The sequence below is a fragment of the Podarcis erhardii genome (assembly GCF_964252035.2).
Source record: "Podarcis erhardii genome assembly, chromosome: 1".
Classification (NCBI taxonomy): domain Eukaryota; kingdom Metazoa; phylum Chordata; class Lepidosauria; order Squamata; family Lacertidae; genus Podarcis; species Podarcis erhardii.
Window position 1 is genome coordinate 100,494,757 of NC_138497.1, and position 25,436 is coordinate 100,520,192.

Genomic DNA, 25,436 nt, shown 5'->3' on the forward strand with positions numbered 1-25,436 from the left:
GGCAGCAGTAAAGAGTATAGAGAGTGAGTTGGCTCAGCACTGTGCAAAGTATATCTCATATTGGCACAAATACATTATATCTAGAGACCCACTGGATGTTGTTTGCCAGTGAGTAGCTTTGATCATTCATGGTGATGTCTCTGCCACCATATTGTGACACTGCCTGGCAATGACACAAGTGATCCTTACCCTGCAATTGCCATTCGGTGGTGACCTCTTAATACATAGTGTGTTCCCTTGTTCACTACTGTGTTTACTCCTGAGCTGCCATCATTTAACGGTTTCCTTGGCTAAGATCACCAATTTGTTGCTGAGGCATGCTTTGTTTTTCCAGGTACATTCCAGTTTGGTTGAATTAATCACATTCTCTGTTATTCTAACTTCGAGGGATGGGGTTCTGTTAAATAAATGTGCATGATTCCTGTGTGCATATTCTCTTCTTGCCTCTGGCCGGGATCCAAAGATCCATCCTACATGTTCCATATTTTCAACTGGGCTTTGGGTTGCTGTTTCTTAAACAGCACTACCCAGTATGATACAGGGAGTCTGCTGTTCAACAACAACAACAAAAACCCTGTAAAATAATTCTATTAAACCTTTGAGCTAGTCTGAAGTACGTAAGTTCTCTGGAGCCACACTTCTGTCACTAGAATTGTGTCTGTTTTTAAAAGTGAGGTTCAAAAAACTTTTTTAAACTTCATTTAAAGCTTGAGTAGGACCTATGTGACTCAGGTGAACCACTTAACATATTATTCACACAGGCTGTTGTGTACAGGATATGTCTTAGCATTGGCTGAATATGTAGCTTAGAATGTGGGCGAAATATGTGTAACAATTATTTTCTAATTCTGAACAAAAGTCATCCAAGACACAGAAACCACACTGAATGATTTAGTAAGATTAATTTCCTAAAGCCAACGATAACATGTACAAAGTTAGGTTTTAAACTCATAGAACAAAAATAGATCAAAGGTCTTCTTAACAACCTACCCTTTGGGAGGATTTACTGCAATTGCATATGGTTCTCCTGCCATATTTGTAAGGAGCCTTGTGCAGTTTGGTCCATTTATCTGTCCTACATTGATGGAATATCTTAAACTTGTCCAGTGAGTTGTATAATAGCTGAACCAGTGCATTCTAGAATGATCAGTCCAGTAAATATTTCCAGCTATCCAGTCAACAGCAATATCTCTAGGCCTTTTGAATTCAGGACACTAGGAAAAAACACATCAGATTTTAAATTTAAAATGGCATATATTTCTCATATTTTAAAACTAATATTTTAGTACTGAGTTCAAATGAACGTTTGAAATAAAGAATTGAAAAGGCGTTAATTTCAATAGCCTGCAATATCATACAATTAAACATGGAAAGATCAGTATTAACAAACATCTTCTGAGGTTTAACATCAGCAGTCACCAAAGCTGCTCCACTTTTTTTTTTTTTTTTTTGAAAGTTCCATATGACAATAAATTGCTGTAGGGAAAATATGAATAATAGGTAGGAGGGTTGCCAGATGGTTGCTTTGTGATATGTCACAATCGGCAAGCTTTCCATCCCACAGCACAACAGGTAGCTATTTAGGCACCTGTGCTTTGTGGTGTCCGGAAAACATTCATTATGGATTTTGCTAATAACTGTAAATGAATAATTGGCAGCTGCATGAGGTACCATGCAGCAGCAATGAAGCAGTCGGGAGGTGGAACCCAACTGACAATGAAAGCAAGACAGACAACAAGTAGCCCAAAAGTGGGATGATGGAGGAAAAGTCTAGCGAAATCTCCAGGTGATGGAAGAGCAAATGGGATGCAGCAGCTCTGTATGCAAAAGCATAGAAGAGGAGGTAGCAGTCCCAGGACGATCATGTTTGCTCAGCTCACTAAGTTTAGACACTACCAGACAAGCAGTTCAGGAGCCCAGTTTTTCATTGTAGGGAGCATAATTGGTAAAGAACATTCCTTGAAACTGGAGATCGTTCTATATCAAGCCTGCACATTTCGTGGTCCAGCAAATGGTTTTTAGCCTACTGGTGCTATATTTTGATCTGTCAAAATTCTTAACAATTTTCTTTTTGCAATTCAGCCAAGTAGAAAAAAAAGATATTTTATTTATCAAGCTCCTGATGGTTGTATAAAGCACAGGGTAGACGTGCTTTATCTGATGATCAGACCCCGAACTAAGTATTCTTGTTTATAGCCCTGACCCTTCCCCTAGAATGTTTCCCTCTCAATTTTTCAGGTATACCACTGCTAGTGAGCGTATTATATTGTTTCAAAAATGAAGAAAAAACCAACAAAAAACCAACCAGAATAATATCTTTGCATTCAAAGTGATATATTGTACACAGAAAACATTTAAAGAAATACTTTTCATAAACTACAAGGTCAGTTCAATCTCCAGGTAATATGATAAGGACTGCATGGGGAAATGTGTGTGTGTGTGTGTGTGTGTGTGTGTGTGTGTGTATACACACCCAGACACCCACCCTTAATCCTTGAAAAATGAGAAAACTACCCTCCCTATTTAAATTGAGTATTAAAGAAAAACTCACAATATCATCATAACAGTGTTGCTTTGAGATCATCACATGGGCAATGACTTTATCTAAAGAATTGGGCTTCTGCGGTATTCCAGGCTTTTGCATTAGACAATCTGAGTTCTTCTGTTACTCATAAATGCCTTCAATTATTTGCATAAGACACATCGATCTGATATATGATAGTAACAAAGACCTAATGGTATTATTGTTTGGTGCAACAGTTTCCAAAATACACGGACCAAAATTGAGTTTGAATTTAGAGGACTAGCCATAAAAAATGCAAATTGGATTAACAATTTCCAAACATATTTGAACACACTTCAATAGCAGCAAGTCTTTGTTCAATAACTACAAATAAATATAAAAAAAATAGGCCTGGATCCTCTTAACTCTATTCCTTGCCACCTTGATGACCTCGATGTGCTTTTCTCCAACCACCAATACACTGTGCTTTTTCTCTCTACTGCTAACCCCGCCGTCCCCTGCTGCTTCTTTGCTCTGATTTACCCAGGATCTATGCTGCTTTGCAACACAGAAGCAGGTCACTGGGCTTTTGTTTTGCTTGCATGTAACATTTAGTTAATTTTTTAAAAATTCTCATAGATTCCCCTGAAGTCTTAAGCTGAATGACTGAAGTCTGTCAGCTGAAATAACCTGAGGGAGGTATTGTGATTGACAACATGCTTTATTTATGTTTGAAGTTTTATTAGTCTCTTTATTTGAATTATTTATATGCCACCCTGGGAAGGCAGCACAAGTGAAAAGGCGCTTTCTATGGTCACAACCCACCTAACTTCAAAACGTAGAGGGATTCAGTGGAGGATCTGTGAAGATTATCATAACATTCAGCTGGTTCATGTCAGAGGAGGCAGTCCTTTATGTTCAGAATGAAAAACAAACCCCAGCAGGAGCCCCCTTCGTATTATTACTAACCTAGGCTAATTTGAATAGTAGGTAATCAATCTTGATTAATGGGGACTTTTTATATTTCAAAATTACCACATGTAGTATACAAAAACCAAGGGGGAAAATCCAGTTCCAAATTAAAAATGAGCAAAAATATATGCTTAGTTTACTTACTATCACACCATTACTGCTTTGTCTCCTTTCTCCCTCATGGATCTTTGTATAGAAAATGCCTCCTGGATTAAATTGAGTACTCCAAATTATAATTTCCCCTTGATAATATAGATCCATTCCAGTTATTCTTGAATTATGTTCAATGTGTGCAATCTGTTGATGAACATCACTGTAGTTGAATGGATATACAAAACCCAGGATATCAGTGTCATTAGCAATGTAGAGAACTTGATCTTCAGAGCCTGGAGATTATTGTAATGAAATACAAAAATAAAGTAAATTTCAACTACTAAGAAGTAATGTGCTTCATGTATGTTAAATTTTCATATTTATTTGGATACTCTTGTTGCCATCCACACCCCACTTAGCTTTGGATACTTTTAAACCCCACTGAAGTCAATGGGGCAGTTTCAAAATAATTCCAGAGGTAAGTGTAGTGTGGAATGAAACCTTATAAACGTATGGCCTTCCTACAAATAAAATATAATCTAATTTTAGCAACAAGTGTCTCATATGTAGGTATATTGAGTAACCTCCCCAGGATTATTGTTATGTGGGACTTCAACATTCAAGCCAAAACTGCCTTATCACAGTTGGCTAAGAATTTCATGACCACTGTGACAACCATGGGTCTTTCCCTATACATTACTAGCCCTACATACAAAGCAAGTGTTTGTCTTAGAGGAAAGTATATTTATACTCTTTTCATGGTCAGACCATTTTCAGGTGAGTTTTGTCTTACTGTGGCTACTTCTCTCTGTGGAGGTGTTAGGCCCATTATGATGGCCCACTTCCAGAGATTTGTGGAAGCTGATCAGTTCTTAAATGATCTTGGAGAGTTCCCAGTTAATACGACTGGTGCTCCTGTGGAAGCCCTAGTCTCAGTATAGAATGGTGAGATAGAGAAGGTGGTGTCCTTGCTGTATCAATGACTTTTGAGGCTATCAACCACAGTGTACTTCTGAGGTGGAAGTTTATCTCTTCTTAAACTGCATATTATGTGACTTGGCATTCTGCACTTCAGTAGCAACAGTTCAAGGCTTTTCAATCTGGAATATGATACTAAGAAAAAGCTGTTTCCATAAATGCCTCTCTTTTCAAGCGTAAGAGATGCAAGCACAAAGCTGTAATTATCTCTTCACTTAGGGTGTTATTCTTTTCGGCATGTATCAGAGATATAAATAGCAACACATAAAAGCAATGCACTTGGACTGCAGAATAGGATGTACACCTCGCACAAGCCGTTCATTCAGCATGGAGCCAGGTTTTAAGCAACTTGAGATATGCAGAACTGGGAGGGCTTGGTAAGGATATTGGAGGTTGCAGAGACTTCCCATTGACTAGACTGTCCTGATGCACTGTTTCCATATGCATGGGGGGGGGGAGTGGGGGTAGGGACGGGGAGAAGAGAAAGAATTCTCTGTTGAGTTGTACAGGGATTCATTTGCTCATGAGCACTGTGGACTTTTGTGGGAAAGGATCATGTCCAATATGTCAACTAGTATATTCAATTTGTTTTGTCATCTTACCTTTTGCAATGCAGCTGCTGTTTCTTTCCTTATAATTTTTTTCACAAGTACATTTGTATGATCCTTTCACATTGATACAAAGTTGGGAGCAGATGCCAAATATTGCACATTCATTGATATCTAGAAAAGAAAAGCCTTTATCATTTCTTTTTCAGTTCATTGTAAAAAGTCATGACAGATAACCATAAAATTGCAACTAAGATTTTTAAAAGCCCAAAGCAATTCAACGGTTAAAAAAAGAAAAGAAAATAGCTATTAGCTCAGTCTACAGGTTTAACCTTAGACTCCTAGACTAAGCAAAAGATGCTCAGATTTGAGTTCTGGCATATTATTCTAGCTATTGAAAAGAGTTTAAGCAGTCAAGATGGGCAGTTGGCAACTTATAGGCAGTCCCTTCAGGACACCAAGTGTGAGATTGTTCAAAACCAATCCAAAGAATCTGTTAAAACTGAGTCTTCTGTAGTACAAAGTGTATAAATCAGCAATTCCAAGCTTAAATAATATGCATGGTTATATCTCAGAAGAAAAACAACCAGCAGTTTTGTCATGCTTTTTGCACAGAATGGCTTGATCTTCAAGTGAAGGCTGCTTAAATGCTAGAGGCTATTCTCCATTCAGGCTGTTGGATGGCATGTTGTAAATGCAGCAACAACGGAAAAGAAAGGTTTCTTTGGTACAACAGTCTATGCTGCAAGTAGATAGCTCTCCTATAGGAATTAACTGCCTTGATTTTAGCTAATTTCACTAGCTCTTCTAGATCAGATATCCTGTGAACACAGTCTGCAGTTATATTTTGTATTTTCATAAAACATACAAATCCGAAAACATGCTGGATTTTACAACTTGAAAAAAAAAATCCATTGCCATCAAAGAACTGTCTACCTTATGTAAAATGGTTCAATGACAAAAGTAGGAAGATGTTAGACAACAGAGATAAATTGGGGAAGAAAGTTGGGCTGTAAGTGAGTAGGAGCAACTTTGAAAGATGCCTTTCTCTCTAGCTTTCTTTCGCTTGGTCTCTGCTTTATTTCTGTTGCCTTCCATTGGGACTTTTATTCATTTGTTTATTTAATTTATTTATCTATTGCAACATTCTTTTATCCTACCTTTAAAACTAGAGCAAAACCCCTTCATCTGTTTGCTGCCTGATCTGCACCCTTACATCGTGCTATAGTCACATAATGAATGGAGTTCCTTTTTATTTACTTTGGACTGTCCCTCCTTCCCCCATGTTGAATTACGATGACCCAAATAAAATGCCAGACTTAGGTGTTCTCCTTAACTGCTTTTATTCATAAACCTATAGTTCCAGAGTTTATAAGCTTGGAAAAAATAAATTGCTTTCCTTGATGAGAAGAGTGTTGGTTGAGGTATGCAAATAAATGTGAGGTATAAATGCTATGGGGCTGCTGTCACAAAGGCATCCTGTGGGAAATGTGACACAAGGAAGGATGTGCAGTTGGGGAGTTACCCTCCTACGTGAAAGCAAGCCCCAATCTACCTCTCTCATTCACTTTTCTGATGGTACCTCACTTGCCCACACACCAGATCAGTTAAGGAGCACGAGACAGACTAATGCTGGTAGTCTCATAGATTCTGGGAATCCCTGCAATTAAGCACCTTCATTTCTGGAAAATTTGTGGTATTATTTATTTAAATCTGTATCTGTTAAGGGATGGGGACACATAACAAAGACAGCCAAAATCTTAAGAATTTTGCATGAGCTTAAAAACACAAAAAATTTTATTATGAATGGTTAACTTCCTAGTTCAAAACAAAAGGTTTTGTTGTCATTAATTTCAGACCCCCAAAGTAGACATCTCATAAGCATACTTGATTGTTATTTGTCAGCTGCTTCAGATTCATTGGAAATATATAACTTTGGACCTTTTAATTATTGGATTTCTTTTTTTTATCTGTTTTTATACTACTACTTTACTGGTTTTTGTGTTGTAGCTCTGTTTCTATTATACTGTTTTCAATTCATGTTTTTGTATACCACTTGGGGATTTTTAAATACTAAGTGGTTTAGAATGCTTTAGAATACGTAAAACAAAAATAATTGAAGGCCATCCTTCAATTATTGAAGGATTCCAAAGCAGTTTCTACACAAATACCTTCACATTGCCAGTTCCTTCTGTTCCTTTGAAATCCAGGCTTACACTGACAGAAAAGAGGTGTTTTCGTTTTATTACAATATGCATCATCACCACAAGGGTTCACATTGTTTTCGCAGCTATATTCAGTTAAGCCTAAAAAGGAAATAACAAAAGATGCAAAATCAAATGGATTTTAGTTTATTTCCGTGTTTGTTACAAAACATCCATAGCCAGTGTCTGATGAAGAATTTTGTCTCCAAAGAAAGTCAGCTTTAATTTTTGTTTTGAAGTTAGTTAGTCCTGATATTGTATATAGATGTATATACTGTAATGCCATGTTTCCAATCCTTCATGGTTTGCAGCATCAGGAATGAGAGCCATGCTCCAACCCCTTCCTTTCCCATAATCAGCTTGGTTATTACTTCCTTTGATAAAGCCATTTTTGAGTGAGCCCTCAAAACCAAGTTCAGTTTGTATTCTACATACATACATAAATTTATTTTTATACTGCCTTTCCATAGCTAAAACCATGCTCAAAGAGGTTTACAATGTGAAAAAATACATAATTGCAAACAATCAACAAACACCCCAGTCCAATGAGGTGCATCAGGGTTTGGAGCTGGAGTCAGTGAGGGCCCTGCCCTCCCAGGCCAGGTGGGAAAAGACCTGCAAAGCATGGAGAAGGTCTTCCAGGACTCACAGCCAAGCTCGTGTAAGCATGTTTTCCCCATCTCTTACTGCCCAGGAGCAATTAAAAATACATCCCTTCTAGAAAAAGCGTCACAATATTTTCCACTACAGTTTTATTTAAATAGGTTTATTAGTAGGAAAAAAAGCAAACAAGAGATAGTGTCCAAGATGAACTTTGTAGAGCCAGTGTGGTGTAATGGTTAGAGTGTTGGACTATGACCTGGGAGACCAGGGTTCGAATCCCCACTCAGCCTTGAAGCTCACTGGGTGAATTTGAGCCAGTCACCATTTCTTAGCCTAACCTACCTCACATGGCTGTTGTGAGGAGGAAACAGGGAGGAGAACTGTGTACACTACCTTGAGCTCCTTGGAAGATAAAGATGGTATGTAAATGTAATAAATAAATAAATTTCTCTCAAGGCTAAATGCAATAATGGCTCTTCCACACTCCTACTCATCCTGTTCCTAGAAAGCACAGAACTGAGAGATATGCTGCTTCTCCCATAGCTTTCCCTGGGAAATCTGCTCCTTTCTGATGAATCAGAGCAAGCATTAATCTGAGGAAAACCCAATTGATGTTTGCTCCAATTCAGCGGTAAAGAGTGGATTTTCCTGAGTGAAAGTGGCAGGACGAGCAGCAAGGGAAGTGGGGGTGAGCCCTGTCAATGTATCTCATTCCCTTAAGACTGCTTCAGATTGCAGATTGGAAACTGTATTTGCAAAAGGGAAGTGAGTTCTTTAAATCATTTTAATATAGATATTTATGTATTCCCCACATTTTTAACATACAATGCACTTTACGATCCTGATCAGCTAATAAATTAACAGGAGGAAGCAATGTCAACTTTGGCTCAGTGGCCACTTTCACATGTAAGCCAAACTCTGGTTTACTGGCACCATGTGAATGTACAGGCCCTTGGGTAAGGTCACAGATGGTGTGCTCCTCTCCTAGCCGAGTTAGATACTGTTTGGTTCATGCTAATTTAAATTCTACAAGATTACACATAACAGGTTCTATGTAATATAAAAACATGTTCTTTTTTATTACTCTGAGAATGGCAAGCTTTCAACTTCTAAATCAAACTTACTTGTTTTACAGCCTTGCTCATCGGAACCATCACCACAGTCATCAAACTGATCACACTCCAGTTCCACAGGTACACACCGCTTATTGCTACAAGCAAATTCATCCTTTTTACAAGGCCTTGCCTTATATGTAGTTTTGTCTGCAAAATGTTACAAGAGAGCAATCAGATTTTTCTCCCTTTGATATTATTATCATTAATGGCACAAGTGCATTTAACAATGAAACATTACCAATAAAAAAAATACTGTTTCCTGGATATGTAGAAACCTACTATATACTTACAGCAGCCCATGAAACATGACAATCAGAAGATTTCCATTTCTCCCACGGGAGAATTCAACATCCCAGGATGCACATGTGCATGCTACAATTGCCCAGAGAAATACATATTTCACACAACGGTGTCTGCACTTGCTGCTTCAAGAGGCGGCAAGAAAACACAAAACTGAGATGGAGCAGTCTGAGTTGGCATACACTCCCCTACCTCATTTTCTTGTTTTCCACTTGGGAGAATAGCTTGGCCCTCATTGTCAGGTTGTTTTCACTGAGTATCATGTGAAGCAAGGAGTGGAAAAAGGAAGATAGAATATGCTGGTCCAGCCTATGGTCCTCCTGTGCTATGCCTACAAACAGCTTTGAGTACCACTGCACTGTGTACAATATATAGGACACGAGACAGAAACTAGCAAAGGAGTGGTGGCTGTCATTACCACGCTGATGCTTTAGCTGCAGTCAGTTCTGCTACTCATTCCTTTAATTTCAGTTCTCTATTCCACTGTGAGTCAAGGCCTCACTCAATGAACCAGACATGACTTGGACAGTACAGACTTTGGTACTTATCAGGACAAAATGATCACAATGATCCTATGAAGTCCAGGTGATTGTGTCAAAGACTTGGACTTTATGGGATATCCTTAACACGTAAGAGATGTTAGCATTTCACTGAATACAGTTGTTAGCCTTAGGATTATATATTGTGACTGCCCTGCTACCTACTTAGTCTGCATACGTAGCTCAGTTGGTAGAGCACGAGACTTTTAATCTAGGGGTCATTGGGCAAAGATTCTTGCATTGCAGGAAGCTGGAGAGGATGATCCTTATGGTCCCTTCCAACTCTGATTCTATGAATATCATCCAATTAACTGCTAATGGTCCCATACAGCTTGTCCCATTACTTAAGAACATGCTCTCACCCTGTAGGCCACCGAACCTATCAAGGACAGAACACAACATCTGTGCAGTGTTGATGACAAGATATAATCCACACATTTTAGTATAGGTGCTGCCGAAGCGAGCACATAATCCACACATTTTATAAATAAAATGAGAACTTTGGTCTTATGATAATCCAAAAGGGGGAAAAAATACCCACCACAATGGTCTTCATCTGAGTCATCACCACAATCATCAATCCCATTACAAATCTGCTCACGTCTCAGACAGACTCGGTTATTTCTGCATCGGTAAGGCCTTGTTGGGGGACATGGAAATTTTACTGTGAAAAAGGGAGAGAGAGAACTAATATTATAATGCTCATTATGTATGGAATGTATCCGCTTTGAATAGAGAGGTAAGTGATTACATGCCAGATATAACCTTGGATTGTATCCAGTGGTCCATGTGTGTAGTTCTGCTGTTGCAACGGGAGTTCCATTTGCACACTTCTACCCCACCCCTTGCTCAGGAAGTTTCCCCTTTCCTCCTACTCACCCTGGGGTGGGTTAGATGGGACAGGAGAGGAAGCAAAAACTCAGCTGTGGACACAGAAGTCTGTTGTACCAGTAGATTTAAGGGATTCAGCCCCTTAAACATTTAACCAGGCCTTTACTTTATGTATATACAGTGGTGCCTTGAGTTACAAAGGCCTCAGGTTACAAACGCTTCAGGTTACAAACTCTGCTAACTTGGAAGAGTTACCTCGAGTTGAGAACTTTGCCCCAGGATGAGAACGGAAATTGTGTGCCAGCGGCACAGCGGCAGAAGGAGGGCCCATTAGCAAATGCACGCCTCAGGTTAAGAACAGTTTCAGGTTAAGAACGGACCTCCAGAACAAATTAAGTTCATAACTGGAGGTACCACTGTATTATGACTTTAAAGCTGCAAGATTTAGAAGAGAAAGTATTGCTGAAATGTTCTCACTTCAATGCTAGCTCAGCTATCAAGAAAATCCTCTTGGAACGTTTGGAGGGACCATGCAACACTACTGTGTTTTAACTTGCTTCTTTCCAATGTAGTATTTGCAATGTTTACTATAAAGACATGGGCTGCATACACGCTATACCTTTAAAGCACCTTCGAAACACATACTTCCCCTCAAATAATTCTGGGCTCTTCTATTTACCCCTCACAGAGTTACAATTCCCAGCAGATCACAGAATTCTTTAAGAAGGAAAATGTGCTTTGAATGTGCTTCAGCAATATTGGGTGGAATTCAACATAGCGCTAAGTGGGGTATGCATGCGGAGAACAGGGTCACACAATGGGAATTTTCTACTGCTCCTGCTGCACACCCCCTAAGCCATTTTTAGAGAGTGGGGTGTTGGGATTACACTCTGGGCTATCTGCAGCCACTCCAGATCTCCGAGCGTCCTCCGGTGAGCATAGCTCTGGAAAAGGCACCCTCCTCTTCTCCAGGGCACTCCAGTGACTTAAACCAACTTGATTTATGCATACTAGCCTTCTCTTGACACAGCAAAAGAAAGAGGCATCATAGTTCTAAACTACTATTTATTTACGCTATATTACACAGACACAGAATCTTTTTTTTTTTTTTTTAAATAATATTTATTAAAGTTTTCCAATTAATTACAAATTAATAAAACATCCAATTTCAAATCTTTTTCCAATTACATCCTTTCAGGACTTCCCCTTCCCTCCCCCCCTTGTATTCCAAATCTCTCAAATGATCTCAACAAGTTCTTCTCCTCAATTCAAACTTGTTATCCTTAACCCAAATTTTTTTTTTTTTAAAAAAAAACATTATTTTCCATTCCCCTAAAATCGGCTTATTCCCACCACGAGTTCCCCACTTTAGAATACCATGTAGATGTATATAGCCTAAATAAAACATAGTTTACGCCTTTAAGGATTCCACATTTCCCACCCCCCCTTTTCCCGGTTGCGTTCCCAATGTTCCTCAATGTCCGATATTTCCACGTCTCTCTAAATCATAGTCCTTTGCTAGTCCTCTTTAGTTTCGAATGTCCAATCATGGAAGGATTCTGTCTCAAAGAGAGGCCCATTTTTTCCATCCAGATTTTTATATCCAGGAGTGAAAAACTCCAAATTATAATCCTTAAGCTTGTCAAATCTGGATGTCCCAAATGTCCCCACTTTTGACTTGGTCCAATTCTTGTTATTTTGTTGTTCTTATTGATCACACTCCTCTTTCTATTTCTTTCTGTCCCTGTTTTCCTGCACAAATGTCCTAATTCCAAAAGTTAGTTCCTTTACAGAGGCTTGTTATTCAGAAACAAAACATTACGTCAAGTTCCTTTCATTCCACAACAGATGATTCCATTGTCTTCTTCGGTGCAGTGGCCTCTGTAGTCATAATAATGTTCCATTTCTGCAGTTTCCCAGGAGATAAACAGTTCAGTTCCAATTTCCAGCTAAAACTTGTAATATCCCTCGGCTCCTCTAGGTGGATTGCAAAAACTGAGTTCTCTTCCAGATCGCATCCATTAGCCCTAGTAACTTTGTAATCCTTATTTAAAACAATTTGTATCCAATTTATAACAAATATAACCAGCAAAGTCCTTGTAACATAGTCTCTATCTTATTTTCCGCTTTGACAGCTCTTTGACAGCTGTCAAAACTTGCCTTTCTCCTCTCCAAACTCCGTCATCGATCGCTCCCGGGGTTCCAGGGGGGGTTGTTTTTAAGTCCGAATTCTACTTTCCTCCTCCAGCTCAATCTCATATTCTTCACTCGTGAGGTTAAAAACTTGCCAAAATGATGTTACTCCGATCTTAGTTATCAGATCCTTTGCTTTGACCCTTCTACAATGGAGGGGGTGGCTGACTTCCTTTTTTGCGCCTCCCCCGCTCGCTCCGAAATTTTTAAAATTTTTGTCCCTCTTTTTAGTCCAAGTTCCAATTACTTACAGGTTGTTCTTTTAGGTCCGAATTTTCAAAGGAAGAAGCCAGCGCTCTCCGCCGAATGGCATGCGGCTTCGCACGGCAGGGATAGCAGAGGACTCAAAACACCACGCTTCTCCCCGGCACCCGATCCGTAGCCTTTAAAGAGGCTCCTTCACGAGTCGGGAGGGCGCTAACGGTGTCAGCCGAGTCTCCATGTCCACGGCCCCCGTGGCCGTGGTTTTTAAGGGTCCCCGCATCGCCGGTGCGGTAGGACCCAGCCCCTGCCGTGCAGGCTCCCTCCGGAGCTCGGAGGGAGTCCGCCATTCGGCGATGGCGCCGACCCGGAAGTCCCAGACACAGAATCATGACGCTCTTTCTCAACCAGCTCTGAGAGAGAACAGGCAAAAGTGAAAGCACATCACATAATACATACAGACTATATCTGGTTCTCATGCTTCCTCTGAGACAGACTGTGTGATTTTCACTAATCACAAAATTCAGCCTCAGAGGAGTGAAGTTGCTAACATGGGGATGGTTTGGGGGGGGTTACCATTGTGCAAGCAGACCTTGTTCTATGCACTCAACAACTTAGTTGAATCCTGCCCACAATGTGTACACAGTCATTAATACGTATGAAAACAAAACAAAACAAAACAAGTGACCAAGCAAAACACAAAACCGAGCAGTCGAAAGGTAGTCAAATCAACAAACCATACTGTAGGAAATGAAACTTACCACATATTTCAGGGAGTTCATCAGAGTTATCTCCACAGTCATCTTCTCCATCACAAACCCAAAAATGCAGTTTACAGAGTGAATTGTTGCAAAGAAACTCATCCGATCTACATATATTCCCCCCTGAAAAACACGGAAAAACCAAAATAGTTTATACATATATTTTTATGCTTTAATTGGGTGTATAATGTGTCTGTTATTTTTCTATAGGGGAGCTGTTATCTTGTTGTTTGTTTGTGCATTTGGGGACAGATGTATTGCTGTATGCCAGAGTCCTTTCTAATTCCTGGATCAAATAAGGATTCAATTGCTGGACTAGTCAGACAAGTTTCTTGGTAACAACCCCTAAATATGGGTTGTTAAGGTAACAGAAATTGGCTCTGTGCCAGAGGACAAATGAGTGGGCTCCCCTCCCTCACCTGGCTGTTACTGTGAAGGACAGGCCGGAGATATGCATGTGAGCTGGAAGCTAGAAGCAGGCAGCAGCCTGGGCAGCTGACAGACGAAGCCATGCCTGATTTCTGCTCGGATCCTAGGCTGTGGATATGGGAGAAGCAAGATCTTCTGGAGGTGTTAATGCTGTGACTCCCTCCATTGTAGGCTCAGATTGTATATATGTTTAAATAAACCGTATGTAATAAAGACACCACAGTCTCCGCTGTCCCTCATGCCAAGGAAAATGAGCCCTGGTAAGTGCCTGGACCCGCTGGAATTTTACACTGCTTGGAGATTGGGGTGGTGTGCATTGATGATGATGATGATGATGATGATTATCATCATCATCATCATCATCATCATCACCATCATCATCATCATCATACCACCCTATACCTGGAGGTCTCAGGGCGGTTCATAGAATAGAATAAAATAAAAATAAAAACAACAACCCAATAACCCCACCCCATATATATGATTTGGCGTTGTGTTTTAATCCATGGACTTGATTGATTGATTGCTGCTGCTGATTGGAAGTGGAAGTGACATCCGTAGGGCAACAATTCTCAGCACCCAGTAGGATCGACCATTTACCACTCCTCCTATAAACCAACTCAGAACAATGTTGTGTTATCTGACGTAGAATAACTGCACAGGCACTTCAGACACCATTTGGGTGAAAAGTGCTCTCGCACTACCACCGTAGTCAGTGGATAAGCACAATGTGTTACAATAACTTTAAAGGCTAAAGAAAAAGAAGAATCTGTGCCATTTGCTGCTACATTTAGCTGTTAACCCTCAATTCCTCCCAGAAAACCCATTAAATAAATTTTATCTGCCCCCACAGTTGAAAAAGACAAAGTCTCCCTCTCTACTTGACACTTGCAAATGGGCTAGTGAACTGAGATGGGCATTTTATTTAAATCCTATTTTGAAGCACGTCATTTAGATAAAGTAGCCTATTTTCAATATGGTTTTATTTTGGTCATTTCCTAAATCTGATTTGCCTAAAATAATATGCTTTTTTCTAAAATGAAAAATGAACTTAATAGAGGAAACAGTGTTTTTCTTCAGAATTATAGATCTCAAAAAATAGGTGGGCTTAATGCAAACACAGAAGGATTGATAAAAAAACAAATCCAAAAATCAGCAGATAGTTTAATTATATTATAAATACAGCCTTCACAGAGCACACACTTCAGAGATGGAAATTGGGATTATTCCTGTGATTGCCTAGGTTTAGGATGAGCTAGATTTGTGAAAAGGCAGCCTCAATGAGATAATATTGCTCTATATTTTAAGGGATTACTACAAGTCATAATTCTTTTTTTTTTTTTTTAGGATATGGCTTTTCTGAACAAAATAGTGACAGTTACAAAAATGCCAAGTTGTGCTAACGGCCAAGGAAAAAGGTCTATTCTATTGAACAAAATGTGACATTCTGCAGGTTAAGGTAAAGGGGGTGGGAATATCGTCAACCACCTCTGTTGCTACCAGCTTTTTCTCTTTTTGTGCAAGTTATAGCACTTGAACATTTGGACAGCAACCTGAAAAGAGTTGAAGGCTGCAGTCATAAGGCCAAGTTGCAAGCTCCCCTTCAGTTCAATGGAGGTTTTGCCAATAGAACAAATGTAGTTCTATTGTAGATTTCCCCCCCCCCCCATGGTGATCTCTTACTCAGAGGCAGCCTCTTTTCCTTGTACATTCTTAAAGCAAAAATAAAAAATAAAAAGGGCAAATTAAAATTACTTTGTTTGTATTAAGTCTTATGCAACACAATTTTACCCATATCTACTCTGAATCAAATCACATTGAGTTCAATGGATATTATTATTATTAGTTATTAAATCAAAAGTGGGGAAGAACATAATGACTCTCACCTCTGTCACAATGTTGTTCATCACTGCTATCCACACAGTCTTGGATTCCATCACAAAGCCATCTGATAGGGATACAGTGGGCCTTATTTTTACATCGGAACTGATCTTCCTTACATTCTGTTACACAATCCATCTGTTTAAATACATTTATATGTGGCAGTATTTATAAACAAAAGCAACAGAGTTATAGACAGATCAAGTAGAATTCGGCAAAGGTGGGTCATTTTTCTCTTACTGACAGAAAAGTTACAATTAACACTGAATAAAAATAACTACAAATGCAAACAACACCATTTTGAGTTATAAAGGAGGGGGCATGACATCGACACCTTTGCCCTAAAATCACTCCTTAGCATCCAAAGTTACAGAAGTAGAAGAAGTGTGATTGTGCACTGGGCTTTTCCACCTCTCCAGCTTTCAATCAAGACTTTTTGTGAGTATAGAAAGTTGGGACCTGGGAAAGAGTGCAGGGGCTGGAGGAGGAAGTGGTATAAAAAGAAATGAAGGAGGGATCTATGTTGTGTGACTGGAAGTGCCCTTGCAGAAGCACAAAACATTTTTGGATACTGCTCAATAACTACCACCCAGCCCACGGAGCGCCACTGTTCTTATGAAATTCCCCATATTTATTTCTTTATGGATTTATAACTTGCTTTTTGACCAAAGCCATCAAAGTGGGTCACAATGTGAAAATGTAAGGATTAAATTGTTTTTAAATGCAACAATTAAAACAGCAAACCTGGGCGTACTCAAGTACGGTAGCTGTCTGATCTTTCAAGTTCCTCAGACAAGAAACAGATCTGGTGAACCTCTGACATGAGGTAATTCCAGAATTTGGGGGCCAGAACTGAAAGGACCTTACAGCTATGCCAATCAACTACTCCATTATTGGGATTCAACTACTCCATTATTGGGGAAAAATAGAAAAGCCCAGCAATGACTGAGTTGTTTGCTTTTCTGTACAAGGAAACCTCTGGGGTAGAATGAAATTCCACAATATTTGTGACTTTAAATTCAAAATTCTAAATTTGCTAGCCAAAACTTTAGAGCAGGTCAAGACTAATTAACTGCGTACCTCATCAGAGCCGTCAGGACAGTCATATTCTCCATTACATCTGAAAGATGCTGAGATACACCCTCCACTGGCACAGACATACTCACTCGAAGAGCAGGTTGGAGATGCTATTTCGGAAATATATTTAGCATTAGAGAAAGGCAGTGCACTGTAAGCTTGGTATTTGGTAAAATCTGTATTTCTACAGAGTGGCATGTTTGGTAAGGGCAAAATATATTACTAACAGTGTTTTTCATTGCAGTTAATAATTCTCTTATCCCCCACCCCACCCCCCGATAAAGATTTACCTGGTTCACAATTTTTCTCATCTTCCCCAAGAATGCAGTCATCGTGTCCATCACATTTCCACTTTGAGGAAATGCACTGACCATTGGAGCATTGAAACTGGTCTTTTAAGCAGCCAGAATCACAGTATCTCTGTCATAAACAAAATAACGCAACCAATTGAAGTAATATACAATACAAAGTGCAAAAAGAAGATTATGCCTGGAAACGAACAGCATTTGTGAATTCTCCAGTAATAAAATAATCATTTCCAAAGTTATACAAAAGTAGCAGAAGTTATAAAATGGAATAGTAATCACAACTAGATAGCGGGTATAGTAATTTGATTGAGTGATAGTCATGGACATGGCCACCTCAAATATGGTGACATTCTTCTTAAAAGTACATTCAGAATTATCACTTCAAATATGGGCTAAAAATAGGGATATATGAAACCTTTCTTATTATTTTCTGTGATATTTCCACCTCATGGAAAATTGAGACCATGTGGCAGGGCACATATTACAACAGCAGCCAGATTTTTGCAAGGTTAGAATTTTCAGAACTCTTGATAATTTGTTTGGAAAAAACTTTTAACGATGTAAATGGGAGCGGGAGACGTGAGGGAGCCCAAAGAAGTGATGAAATTATGTCTGTGATAGAAGTAAGACTGTTTATTATTTGTGCATTTATATTTAAAAACTTTAATAAATATTTATTAAAAAAAAAAAAGAATTTTCAGAACTCTTAACTCCAAAGTTACAAAGCTGCACACTAGTTTGGACCTGGACCGAAAAGGAATTAAGACGAGGTTTGATTATGCATTGAATCAAAGAATTAGATGGGACCCAAGGTTCATTTAGTCCAAGCCCTTGCAGTGGAGGAATCTTAACTAAAGCATCCACAACAGACAGCCATCCAACCTCTACTTAAAAACCTCCAAGGAAGGAGAGTCTACCACCTTCTGAGGGAGTCTGTTCCACTGTCGAACAGCTCTTACCATCAGAAAGTTATCCCTGATGCTTCTGCTTTGGAAAAAAGCTCATAGCTTTGCACTTTAAAAAAAACAAACAAACAAAAATCTTGCTGTTGGGTGGCAATACCAGGCTATTTTACTCATAGTTTCTGATACCAAGTGTTAGCAGCTTGCTTTTCCTCAATGGAGCAGGCTATGATGCCATTTTATTTTGTTGACTTCCTTTTGCACAGGTCTTACTGGCTAGTTGTTTCTTTTAATATAGTCCCCCCCCTGCAAACTACTTCCCTGACTTCCCTCAGTAGATCAGGATATTTCCTGCAATCTAGTTCTTTAAGCAAAGTTAATTGACCCCGATTCTGCATTGTACCAATAACGTGAATAATTTTTGTGAGACCATGTTGACTCAACCTTACTTTTAACTTCCTGGAAATTTTTATGTTTGAGCCTCCAAAGTCTTACATTTGAGCCTATACTGCCTTTGGGTCTGCTTGCTCAGCAGCTATGTAGGGGGCTGATTTGTAGATCCAAATCAAGTTGTTAATCCTGGATCTTACGTAGAGTACTGATCACATGGTTTTAGGTGGCGTGTGCATCAGTATATAAGCCCAAACATGGATGTTTTGGGGGTACTGAGGTGGAAAAGGCACTTCACCCCCTGCCGCTAGTAACCCATCATATATAGGTGCTAAGTATCAAAACCAATCTCTTGCAAAGACCTACCTCATCTGAGCCATCTGCACAATCATAATCACCGTCACACCAAAATCTTGCAGACATACAGTCTCCATTTGAGCAGTGAAAGTCTTTCTGAGCGCATGTTTGTGGTTCTGAAAGGAGAAATGTTTCAGATTCAAACTAAACATAAGTTAGAGAACTTTTTTCTTAGTTTGATATAACTCTCCGAAGCTTACCCGTGATACACTAAGAACTGGAATCAGAACTGTTTCCTGGTTCCATTAATTTTGTGTTCTCCCTTTATATTATTTATAATGTTATACATCTGAGGGTGCTAATTGGGTTTAATAAATATTAGAATTTAATTAGAACCAGTATTTTAGAACCCATAATAGCTGGATTCATGTGTATTCAAGATGTGGGCTGGCAGCTGTTAATATGCGAAGAGTTAATTAACCTAAGCACACTTCCTGGGTTGTGTATTTGACATTGTAATCCTGTAGAATCAACAAGTCTAAAAGCTAATTAGTTGAGGTAATTTCCTTGTGCGGTGACCACCTGGGGATAAGCCATTTAGGTGAAACAAAAGAATGAAAGGGCAGATCTCATTTGCAAATGTGCCGGTTCCCTCCCTCTCTCAAGGGCTAAGTGTGAATAAATGTGAAAAACTAATCCCTTTTTAGGCAATGAGTTTTAGGACCTCAAAAGAAGGGCCTTCTCCTGGATTATAAAAGAGACCAGAATTTAGGCTATGGGGATTAGGGCTGGAGTGATGTAACCAGGAAGCTGGGTTGTGCTGGGCTTCTTGTTGTTGTTGCTATGGAATATTCTGGTGCGTTTTGGGGTACTGCTGCTGTGAGCCCCTCCATTGGAAGCTCTAGGTTGTATATATGTGTGTGTGTGTGTGTGTGTGTGTGTGTGTGTGTGTGAATAAACTATATATCCTAAAGACACTAGCCTCCATTGAGCCTTATTCCTGAAGGAAACACTAACCCTGGGTAAGAATGCCTGCAACCCCTGGAATCTTATGCAGCTGCTTGGCAGAGATTAATATTGTAACATTATTATTATTTTTCAAAAAAATCCAGATTAAAAATGGGGGGGGGGCATGATCATACATATTTAAAATAAGTATGCTTAAAATTCAGAACCTATTGATAAAAGGTATTTTACTCTTACATACCCGCAGAGGCTCTCCAGTTTTTAGTTCCATATAAGAAAATATGCATTTTTTAAAAGGACTATTTTAACTATCAAAAGCTTCCCAAAAGCTTTTGATGTTGCTACAATGTAGGCCAAAGTTTTAAAAAGAGGAGTGCTAATGTAGTGCTAAGGAGATCACTCCATCAGTTCGAGCATTTCAGCTTGTCTGATGGAATGATCTCCCTTCTTCTCCTCTCCCCCCCCCCCTGTGCACTGTTCTATGTATTCCCCTGCCCCCCCCCAGTCAATTTGGGAAGGCATAGGGACATACAGGGGGTGGGAGGAAGGGGAAACCTCATCTTGCACAAGCTTCTGCTATTATTATTATTATTAGTAGTAGTATTAGTATTAGTATTTTCATTTCTATACCGCTTTATATGTTAAGGAAAAAAATCCTCAAAGCAAGACTGGCTGATTGAATTTGGCCCCAAAGCTTTCTTTCACTTTTTTTAAGCCATAGGATCTAATGAACCAACACTTTGCACTTCTTGCTACTGCAGGTGAATTGACTTTACTTATTTCACACAGCTTATGCAAGTATTCGAAATACTCGAAAAATCAAATTTTGCTTCTGGAATAATAAGGTGTGGTCTGACCAAGGCAGAATAGATCTGGACTTGATCTACTTCTACTGATGCAGCCTAGAATAGCGCTCACTTTTTTGTTCTTACTGCATCACGCTGTTGACTCATGTTAAACTTGTGATCCACTAAGACCCGTAGATCCCTTTCACATGTACTACTAGTAAGTCAGAAATTACTTACTGCAGTTTTCTTCATCAGAATTGTCACCACAATCATTTTGGCTGTCACACCTCCAGTGATCTGGAATGCAGTTGCTGTTCTTACATTGATATTCATGAGGCCCACATGTTTTTTTATCTGTAACAAAGACAGATACTGCTTTTATTCTAATAATCTAGGGTAGTTAAGCATTGTGAAAAATGCATGCCAGATCTATAGCATATTAAACTATGTTTCACTAGCAAAGGTACTGAATTAATTATCTGCTGCTATGTCAGAATGCATTTTATTTTTACCATATTATTATTTGCCCGGGGGTGGGGGATAATTATTAGCTTGGATCCAAACTTGGTTGTGGCTGATGGGAAAATCTGAAACAGAACTTTTCACAAGAGGCACTTCTGCCAGTAGAAGGGAAGAAGCAATTTAAGACCCCCCCCTCCCCGCTGCAGCCTCTTGTGCCCTCAGAAAACTTGCTTCAGGGGATTTAGGGATTGTCTAGAACACGCGGGTGGTGCTGTGGGTTAAACCACATAGCATAGGACTTGCCAATCAGAAGGTCGGCGGTTCGAATCCCCGCGACAGGGTGAGCTCCCGTTGCTCGGTCCGTGCTTCTGCCAACCTAGCAGTTCGAAAGCACGTCAAAGTGCAAGTAGATAAATAGGTAGCACTCCGGCGGGAAGGTAAACAGCATTTACGTGTGCTGCTCTGCTTCGCCAGAAGTGGCTTAGTCATGCTGGCCACATGATCCGGAAGCCGTACGCCAGCTCCCTTGGCCAATAAAGCGAGATGAGCGCTGCAACCCCAGAGTCAGCCACAACTGGACCTAACGGTCAGGGGTCCCTTTACCTTTTAGAACAGGCATGGCAGCAGAGGGAGGATAGAATCAACAAAAAAATCCCTCCCCTCCTATTCCATCAGTGGGATTCTCCACTGGATCAAACCCTTTTTCTGCATAGAAGGAGCCATTCTAATCTGAAATGATTCTAATATGAACTGACTTTATTACCACTAGTTGTGATGAAACACTTAATATTCTTGGGTTTTTTCCACTCTTTTCCTTGGTTTCAACTGTTTTTAAATAGCTGCAAATCACCCTGGGACCTTCTGGTGAAGGGTGGGTAATAAATTTAGTAAGAATATTTTAAAAATAATAATTCTTACAAGCCTTACAACAAAATTTGGTCCTGTACATGGTTACAAAGAGCTGGCATGCTCAATTCCATTCCCAATCTCACATGGTTTTTCATCCAAGAAGTAGGCTGTATTCAATGGACAATGAGTACGCTCAGTGGTCTTTGGGCTGTTGGCTTCTCTCACCACTTCATGATTTCTCTCTCTCTTTTGGTATGTCTGCAAACCCCGAATTCCCACCAAGCCTGCTGATATTTCACTCTTGTGCATGGGACATATAGTTTTGGCCACATACGGGCAGGCACTAGAGAATTGCATTTGCCAGTAGTATACAGGATACTCACCACAGTTTGCCTCATCAGACCCATCAGCACAATCAGGATCCTCATCACAAACCCATAGTTTAGAAATGCAGTGCTTTGTTGTTTTACACTGAAAATGGTCAGGAGAACAGCTGTTTTCCGCTTTAAAGAAAATGAGCTACTTTAAGTACAGAAACTGTTTTCTAACATTCAGAAATTCTAATTAAAACAATCAAAGCTGTTTTAAGCTAGCTTTCTCTCAATTCTTCAAACAAACAAAAAACCCCAACAAAAAACCCCAATGTCTTATCTCCACTTCCTACATTATTCAAATTATATTATTCAAAAGAATTCACCAAAACAACAATGTGTATAGCGTGTTTGACTGACCACAAATAATGCAATTTTGGAGTTTCTACGTAAGTAACTTACGACAATCTCTTTCATCTTCTTCATCACCGCAATCATCCTGTCCATTACACCTGAGATTTATTGGAATGCACTTTCGATTCTTGGTGCACTTGAATTGACCTGACAGGCAGACATGTGTATCTGAGGACAAACAAATAAGAAGCTTCAGGACAGAAAACTCGGGTGATTCTCATTTTATACTGCTCAGCTATATTACTGCTGTTTTGAATGCCTCATTATCAGGGCTGGTACCAGACTTCAGTGAGCACTCAGCATGATGTTTGCAATAAGTTCCCACCTGGATCTCTACGTAGTGCTGCAACATGCTACTACTGGCACTGCTGCCATCACCATCACTGTATGTTGCCACCAGTCACTCATCTCACCTTGAACCAGACTGGACAAGGCAGGCAGCAACACCTGTTGCTACTGCATGCTGCCACAACTTTTCAATGGGACTCAAGCTGTTACTTGGTTCTGATTTGCAGTGCTTGGCATATTTGCTTACCTAAAAATCAACCATTATCCAAAATAAAGAGATTTTGAGGTCAACTATTGCATTTTGGGTAATCATATTCAATATTAAATTGGCTCTTTGAATCTTGTTTGAACTGTTCATTAAAGTAATTTTAAGTTCAGACTTCTTCACGTTTATCTTACAAGCTGAAACTTTGCATGCGCACGCACGCGCGCACACACACACACACACACACACACACATTATTCCAAGTGCATTTTGAAATGACAAGCTGGAAACACATCATTACATCTCCTTCATGTAATTATGTTTTCCCTTCTCTATCACTCTTTTTCATTCCTCTTGTACATCAATTTTATCCAGGGTTTATTGCCAGACAGCCTTTTCACCAAACAAAGAAGAGTGTTTAAAGAGGTCACCGTTCTCTTGTAACTCTCCTGATAGCTGTTATCAGTCATCTTATAATAATATTAGAGTGATACACTCTTTGTAATTATCTTCCAACTTCTTAATGATTCTTAAGAGCTAAACATTACTGGCAGCCTGGTACTATTCAGAATTTTAGCTAGGGAAACTCAAACACCTGGATGCACAACAGCTGATAAAATGGCATATTCTTTATCAGTTAAAGAGACAGGCTTGTCTTGTTTTACAGATTTCTAGCACTGTATCAGATCTCTTTAGTACTCTTGTGGCAACAGTAAGTTATAGAAACACTAGGGCAATGAGGTTTCTCCTTCAGTTCTTAGAACGTTGTGCTGGGATATTTGTGTGGTTCCACTTTCCCCACAACTGTAAAAACCCTTGCACAGCACTTCTGCACCTTAAACAGGATTGTCCTCATCCTGGCGCAATAGCACTGAAGACTAAACCAGCCACTGGATAGGAGATGTAAAATGCTAGCAGCCCTTTTACAAGGGAACAATGAAGCTGAGGGAAGGTAAATTAGTAAGGAAGCATAATGAGAATATATAGAAGATTTGAGAAGATTGTAGAATGCAAAGATAAATGTAATGTCAGAATGTAGAGGAAATCGAGTAGGGGTGGAGGGAAGCAGGGGGAGGGACAAAAGAATATTATATTTGATTGATTGATATATGTGGGGATGGGGAGTATCTCTGGTATATTTGTATTGTGATGTAATATGGTAAAACCAATTAAAAAACAAAAGAAGCTGGAGCACAGTACATGATGCTGTGCTGCAGCTGATAAATGGTAGACTATAGCATCAGATTCTCTAAAAAGCTTTTTCTTTGATTTCATTTATTTCACAAAATTTATATACCACTTGATTGTAGGCAACAACAGCAACCTCAAAGCAGTCTCATGCCATATAATGCTTACCGCAATTGAGTTCATCAGAGTTGTCTCCACAGTCATTCTCTCCATCACATATAAATGCTGGTAAAACACAGAGTCCAGTTCCACACTGAAATCGCCCAGGCTGGCATTTAAATTCAGCTGGAAAAAAGAATAAAGTGCTGAACAGCTGCATTTCATGGTAATGAGTTTTTTTAAAAAACAGCAACAACACAACAGCCTTTCATAGCATTTCTAGGCTTATGAAAAAGCTATCATATATTTGTTTACTAATAAATAGATATGTAAAGTGTCTATCTCTTAGTCCAAGTACGTTAATGAAAATTTTCCATTATAAGTCAGTGGGTTTTTTTTAATCAAATGCATATAAAATGTTTTGCAATTAACAAGAATGCATGCCTCTACTCTGTAATTTTTAAAGCAACGTGAGAACTATCAGAAACTGGGTGATTCTAATTGCTTCTCTTTCCTCAAAGAAGCAATTAAATGTATTTTCTCTTAGCTGTACTAAAATTGTTTCAGCCAGATGACTCTCTGTTTACAAATTCACAGCTACACCTTTCTCCCACAACTATATGACGTCCAAGCAGGAGAAGTGGAAGCTAATTGGCATGAAAGCTGAATTTCTCAGCAACTGTAAGCTGTGTGATTTCCTGCATTCTGATGTTCCTCAGGACATCAGATTGCAAGTACAGA

At 39.3% G+C, this 25,436-nt stretch overlaps 1 protein-coding gene and 1 long non-coding RNA gene across 4 annotated transcripts in view; one reads left to right on the forward strand and one right to left on the reverse strand.

Moving 5' to 3' along the window:
• Window positions 1-9,119, forward strand: part of LOC309348824 — a 169,662-nt gene extending 160,543 nt beyond the window's left edge. The window contains exon 4 of the long non-coding RNA XR_014159561.1: window positions 9,037-9,119. This is a non-coding gene — a long non-coding RNA (uncharacterized lncRNA). The remainder of the gene's footprint in view (window positions 1-9,036) is intronic.
• LRP1B (LDL receptor related protein 1B) overlaps window positions 1-25,436 on the reverse strand; it is a 778,324-nt gene that overhangs the window by 42,682 nt on the left and 710,206 nt on the right. For all 3 annotated transcript variants that reach the window (XM_081869915.1, XM_081869916.1, XM_081869914.1), the window contains 15 exons: window positions 24,765-24,881; window positions 22,964-23,083; window positions 22,574-22,693; window positions 21,117-21,233; window positions 19,195-19,301; window positions 17,519-17,648; window positions 17,232-17,338; window positions 16,157-16,289; window positions 13,842-13,964; window positions 10,397-10,519; window positions 9,026-9,163; window positions 7,266-7,400; window positions 5,149-5,268; window positions 3,620-3,861; window positions 991-1,214 (listed from right to left, as the gene is read on the reverse strand). In XM_081869915.1, the coding sequence (XP_081726041.1) occupies window positions 991-1,214; window positions 3,620-3,861; window positions 5,149-5,268; window positions 7,266-7,400; window positions 9,026-9,163; window positions 10,397-10,519; window positions 13,842-13,964; window positions 16,157-16,289; window positions 17,232-17,338; window positions 17,519-17,648; window positions 19,195-19,301; window positions 21,117-21,233; window positions 22,574-22,693; window positions 22,964-23,083; window positions 24,765-24,881 (2,056 nt within the window). The remainder of the gene's footprint in view (window positions 1-990; window positions 1,215-3,619; window positions 3,862-5,148; window positions 5,269-7,265; window positions 7,401-9,025; window positions 9,164-10,396; window positions 10,520-13,841; window positions 13,965-16,156; window positions 16,290-17,231; window positions 17,339-17,518; window positions 17,649-19,194; window positions 19,302-21,116; window positions 21,234-22,573; window positions 22,694-22,963; window positions 23,084-24,764; window positions 24,882-25,436) is intronic.